We start from the raw sequence: 6,212 nt of genomic DNA, 5'->3' as shown, positions 1-6,212 counted from the left end.
TTAAAATTTATCCTGATGACACAGTAATTTATTCAACTTTATTTCTTACACAAAGCTGTTACACATGACTGACTTGTATTCTGAATGATAATCAGAACATTTCACCAATTTTCCTATGGTCTCCTTTTTAACAGCAACACTAAAAATTCCTGCAAGAAAAAAAATCTACTCATCACCACAGATCAAATAAATGCTACGTGTAAAATCTTAACACATATAATCATTACAGTATTTCTTAATCAATTCTAAGTTTAAAACATTTCACAAAAAGCACACACAAAAAGATGGTAGTTCAACATTTTCAGAAATACATAGAAATGCTTTTTTCCCCAAACTTTGAATCAAGGATCAATTCAAATGTCTTTCATCAACAATGGCGATTTTTAATTAAGACTGGAAAAGGAAATGATACTTGCCACCGTCTTTTAAGTCCCCTCCCAAAAAAAGTATACAAACTTAGAGAGTCATGCAAAAATGCAAAAAAACAGGTTTCATGATGTAGCTTCAGATTTTTTCCCTATTGTAATTCCAACAATATATTTAATAATAATAGTACCCAAACTGTTCAACTATTTCTTTAGCAAAAAAACAAAGTGACAAGCTAGGACTGAGACAGTGGAAAAATGAAAGCAGATTTATGTACACTTATCTTTACTCTTTATCAAACTGGATTTTAATAGGCAGGGCAGGGCGGGGTGGTCTCCACCTGGTACAGATATTGGGTAAATTACACAGAAGGTTTAAAAAAAGTCATTCAGGATTCTCAGCTTCCTCCACTTCATGAACTTCTTCCCCCTCTGCCTGGTCACCTTGTATTGCCTCTTCGCCAAGCTCATCATGTACAACATATCCCTCATCTTCCTCTCCAACTTCAAAACCTTCCTCTTCCTCCTGGTTTCCGAGCTGCTCCTCCTCCATTTTTTCCTCCACCTCTGCTGCTGTTGTCGTTTCTCCCCCTTCAACTACTTCGCTGCCATTTTCTCCCTCAGGCACAGGTTCATCGTTGGCTGCTGCTGTCTCTGTCTGGCTGTCAGCTGTCACAGCAGCCGACGCCGACTCCAACTCTGACACATCCATCGCCACGGAGTCATCTGCATCTTGCTCCTCCTGGTTACCAACAAACGGGTTTTCCCCCTAAAAAACAATAGTTGCATATATAACCCACCAGATTCATACACAGACATTGTTTCAGTTTGCCAGCTTCTTTTCACCTCCCAACCACGGCAGGAGCGCCATCTGTGGTCACTACTAAGAAGTTACTCCTTTATTATTAAAAATGCTCTATTAATGCCTTGGTTATGTCTTCATCTTTTGGCATTTGTCATGTCTGCCATTAGCTTCAGGCAGCAACGTTCCTCTCTGACAGTTGAATCACAGTAACTTGCCATGAATGCCAAATGGGGGACGTCATTCATGTCCATGTTTTCATTAAGTGCAATGCTAAACACTGGAGCATCTTTTAATCCAGCCAATCTCCGACACTTTCACCATTTCACTGATATGTCGATGAACATTTCTAGCTAAAGTGGAAATATCCTTTATTTGTCACTATTGTTTCTTTATTGGGCAAATTTTCAAAAGGAGCATCTGAGCCACTGAGAAAAGCCTCTTTAATAAATTTGCTTTTGTTAAACTGCTTGCCGTGCTTTACAGTGCAGTGGCAATGTGAGAGCTTACTTCTATCTCACGATTTTTAACAGTTGTTAAAGCTTTGAGGGACCTAGCTTGTTTGTCATACCTGGACACAGCACATTGAACTGCTTTATCTGCCGGGTCTTTTAAAGTGTTTTTGTGCTTCATCTCAAAATACTGTTTAACACTCGATGTTCGGCAAACATAAAATGCACACAGCACAGTCCATCAAACATGCAAAGCCAACCTTTTGTGTACATGAAAACTGGAATGCCCTAATTTTTGCTTCTTTTTTTTTCTCTTAACGTAGATAGTGTTGCCACTGTGACAACATTTATAATGCAAAGTAGGGCTGGGCGATATGACCTTTTAGTAATATCCCGATAGTTTTATGGCATGTCATGATATACGATATATCACGATATTTACCTTAGCCTTGAATTAATGCTTTGGTGCATACAATCACATCAGTAAGATGATTTTGTGTCTTCATTAAAACATAATTGTTCATACTGCATCAAGATATGCTGATTTTAAACATTCATGCCAAAAGGATGAAATTGCAACGAAGCAAACTGATCAAAACCGTATTTATTGAACAGCTGAAGCAGTGGCAGAAACATGTCATTTTAAAACAAAATAAAGTGACTTTGCATGATGTAATAAATGCAGCGTATGAAAATATGTGCTCTAGGGGAGGACTTTTCAAATGATGAACTATTATAAGGCTTTGCTTTATGGATACGTTTTTGAGTTGTCATGTATTTTTTTTTAATCGAAGAGTTTAGCATAGAAATCACTCTTATAATACAGGCAGAATGTCCTCGTATCGTCTCCAATAAACGGCTTCAGCCAGTTTTTAATTCAGGATTTGATTCCCACTCCTTTCTGTGTTTTCTAGAGACATGAGGAGCTAGATAAATATGCTTGTGTCACACACACAGTGGATGAGGTGAGTAAGTGACAGAGGCTGTGAACGTAATCAAATAGAATTAATTATTTTTGCATGATGTGAAAAACTTTGCAATTTACGTCTCACTCTGTAATCCAGAGCGGGGTCAGTGGCGGATTTGGCTGTTCATTGTGACTGTAGGTGGAGTCGTGCAGGTGTCCTCTCTGCTCCTCTGACTGGCTGCAGCCGGAGCGACTGTGTTTTAGGACGGGGAGAGACTCTCGTTCTGACAATAACTTTACAATATGCGCTTTAAAGTCAGACGCCAAAACACCAGGAAAGTCTCCAATAACTCCAGCAAAAGTCGCTAAATTTGTCGCTTGTCACAAAAAAAGTCACCAGATTTAGTGAGAAAGTCGCCAAGTTGGCAACAGTGGCTACACGCTGCCTCTCATGACGTACCACGTAGCTCACGTTATGTACGTAACTAGGTACGCTTGCTTTAACTCTCTGTGCAAAGCGGTGCAGAGTCAAGGAGGAGGGAGAAAACCCCGCCCACAGCTAAAAACAACTGCATGACAACAGGATACTCGAATGACGAATACAGGCATTTTCTATATCGCACAGGGGACTAGCTACAATATCTCGAGTATATTCGATATATCGCCCAGCCCTAATGCAAAGGTCTCTGGGAATGTTGGTGGGAATGTAGCTACACCACTGCAAGGACTGTGGGTGGGAGCTGCTACTCAAACCCAAGAAATCAGGCCACACATAAAGCCCCAGTTGTCATAACACTGACAGGTGCCAGTGTGCCTTGTTAATGCCATGGGATGCCACGCGTGGTACAAGTAGCAAAAGGTTGTCGACCCCTAGGTTAAATGAATACCAGTACTTCCTGTTTATGTTACCAGGCTACAGGACAGTGCACATACCTTGAGGTAGCTCTCCAGCTTCTTGCCAATGAGTTTGTGGTTAAGAATGCTTCGAGCAACTGATAGACTGCCCCGCTTGGACTGCTCCATCATTCCCTTGAGAAAAATATGTCATTTTTACATTAAACTTAATACAAAGCCAACTTAAACATTTAATCAAGTACTAAAGAAGACCTGTCATACTTTCCGGTTGTAGTTATGGTCATGAGACTTGATGTGTTTCTGGATCAAGTGGAGCTGCATGGGAATGAAAAGGTCACATGCTGCACAGTGTGCTGCTTCCACCTTCCTCATGAAGTGCTCCATGCCGAGTTCTTCAGAACAGATGGGAAATAACGACGGTGAGCAAACACTTGTCAAAACTTGTTTTGGGTACATAAATACACAGAAAGCTGCTGGTGTTGTTTACCCCGAGTAAGATCCTGCTCTCTGTACATCTGGCAGATGGCAGCGCTGTGGTTTTCCAACTGGCTGACCCTTTCTTCTGTTTTCTTAAACTTGTTTTTCAAGTACTCCTGCAATAAAAAAATTTTTTTTAAAAAAGCTTATTTATTTTACAACTTTTCAGATTTATCAGTGACAGCTGCTGCCAAACAGGGAGTACAAAAATAATTAATGTATGTATGAACTCCATGTTTGAAATGAATTGAATGATGAGTAGTTAAATAACTACTCCAATCAGTGCTTCAAGCCAGCTGCTTCACTCGATCTAAAAATTTGGACTGGAAATGTTTTAACTCTGGAAAGGCAGTCAGAATGCTCTTTTTTAAGAGAGATTTGTCACACAAGACATCAGATCCTGTGTACAAACTCTTGAATTTTCAAAATTATGTAAGAAGTAGATAAACAAATAAGCGCAATAAAACAAAATTGCAATGCAGGTATAACCGATCAGAACAACTTCTGAAGATGGAAAAATACCTGCTTAGAACAGCATAATGATGAAATTACATTATTAGATAGATCTCAGTTTCCTTTAACTTTGAATAATTATGATAATGTTCAAAACTTTACGAATTTATTATTTTTTTTAAGAAACCATAACACAGTTTTTCTCACTGTAGGCCTCTGCTGACAGTGGGCATCTCTGCGAATGTGGTAAATGCACGAAGAAAACTCAGGTGACCTGTAAGAAGTCGGTGGTGGGCTTGGACAACTGGCTGGAAAGGAATTTAAAGTGGTCCTTGTGGAAGCGACTTTCAAGGTGAGTTTCCATTTCCTCTTTGTAGAATGAACGGAACTTGCACACAGAACACGCAAACATGACTCTGGAAGAAAAACAAAACAAACAAAAACAGTAAAATAACACTCATCATTAACACCACCAAAGCAGAAAATGAAATTTAAAAAAAAAAAAAAAAAAAAAAAAAAAAAAGCCATTAAAGGTTTGCCCTCACCTGTCCAGGAATCCTCTTTTTCTCCTCGCTTTTGGGGGCTTGTCCTGGCCCTGGCCTTGGGTCTGTTTACCCTGAGGCTTCTTCTTCTCCTCCTGTTTGGATGCAGCTGATCAACAGTGAAAGAAATAGATATCAGCTTATCAACAGTTTTAAACAAATTTATCTCATACTTGCTTACTAAGCTGAAAAATAAGCTAACCTGTATCTCCATCATCAGTGGGATTTGTATCCTAAAATAAAAAAAAAAAAAAGAAAAAGCATAAAGATAATTATTAGTTTCACTAACAAACAAATGATCCAATCTTCTCTCAGAAAATACTCCGTTCAGTTTAAATTTTAATGACTCACCTCAGTGACAGTCTCTGTTTTACTGTCACCACCATTTTCCTCTGGCTCTTCTGTTAACAGCACAGCAACATTGGACATATACAATCAGAAATATATGCCAAGTTAGGTTGTTTACTCTCGATTAAATCCCTCGTGTTTGAAAATACCTTGGACAACTTCTGATCCCTCACACTCCGTCTTATTCATCTTTGACTCTGGTTCATCGGCTGCTGTCAGAGTTTGTTTTCTCTTTTTCTGAACTTCTCGCTGTGGCTTCACCTGCTTTTGTAAACAAATATCAATTTGCACCGATAAGCACTTCATCCAAAAAAAACAAACCCAGAAACCAAGACATTTGTGAAATCAAGGCTTAAACCTGCAGTGCAGAGCTTTTGTCACAACCCTTTGAACTACAGTGAACGGCATGCTGTTGATGTCCTTCTGACATTCGTCTTGGGCACTTCCTCAGAACACCGATCATTTTTTTTCACCTGAACATGCATCAGAAATATTTCTTGGGGTTGCATCTTGGGGTTTTCTGCTGTATCCGTCGCCACTATTGCTTGTTCTAACCTGCTTCATTGCATGTTCGCTCTCCTCTTGAGGTCTAACATCTGAATTGTTGCTGGACGCCACCAAATGCTTTGCATCCAGTGCTACCATGTGGAAATGTCCCAATGACAAAGTTTTAGTTTTCCTAAAGATATAAAATTATTTTGGAAACTATGCTATGTGGACAAGATTTAGAGATCACAAAAGACAAAAAATAAATAAATTCAAAATTTAAATATCTAAAATAAAAAATATCTGTTTGTGCGTACTTAGCCTCTATCCATATTATGCGAGTTCATTTAGCAGTGACATTGTCATTGTTGGTGCTTATTTAGACAAAAGTCTTACAATGCAGGTTTAAGAGCCAACTTGCAAAACTTTTTCCTTCATGGTATTTAATACATTTAAGTCATTTAAAAAATTGCCCAGGATAAAAAAAAAAAATAAAAAAAAAAAAAAAAAAAAAAGAGCTAAACA

At 38.7% G+C, this 6,212-nt stretch overlaps 1 protein-coding gene across 1 annotated transcript in view; it reads right to left on the bottom strand.

The window, feature by feature from the left end:
• Window positions 1–33: 33 nt before the first annotated feature.
• The window catches only part of akap8l (A kinase (PRKA) anchor protein 8-like), an 11,475-nt gene continuing 5,296 nt past the window's right edge, over window positions 34–6,212 (bottom strand). The window contains exons 5-13 of the mRNA XM_079264614.1: window positions 5,351–5,465; window positions 5,205–5,254; window positions 5,056–5,086; window positions 4,857–4,962; window positions 4,586–4,727; window positions 3,869–3,974; window positions 3,643–3,773; window positions 3,460–3,555; window positions 34–1,134 (exon numbers count right to left, since the gene is read on the bottom strand). Of these exons, the coding sequence (XP_079120740.1) occupies window positions 751–1,134; window positions 3,460–3,555; window positions 3,643–3,773; window positions 3,869–3,974; window positions 4,586–4,727; window positions 4,857–4,962; window positions 5,056–5,086; window positions 5,205–5,254; window positions 5,351–5,465 (1,161 nt within the window). The 3' untranslated portion in view covers window positions 34–750. The remainder of the gene's footprint in view (window positions 1,135–3,459; window positions 3,556–3,642; window positions 3,774–3,868; window positions 3,975–4,585; window positions 4,728–4,856; window positions 4,963–5,055; window positions 5,087–5,204; window positions 5,255–5,350; window positions 5,466–6,212) is intronic.

This window comes from Telmatherina bonti (assembly GCF_933228915.1).
Source record: "Telmatherina bonti genome assembly, chromosome: 3".
NCBI classification, from domain to species: domain Eukaryota; kingdom Metazoa; phylum Chordata; class Actinopteri; order Atheriniformes; family Telmatherinidae; genus Telmatherina; species Telmatherina bonti.
Note: the sequence above shows the minus strand (reverse complement) of the source record. Positions and strands in the feature narration are given on the sequence as shown.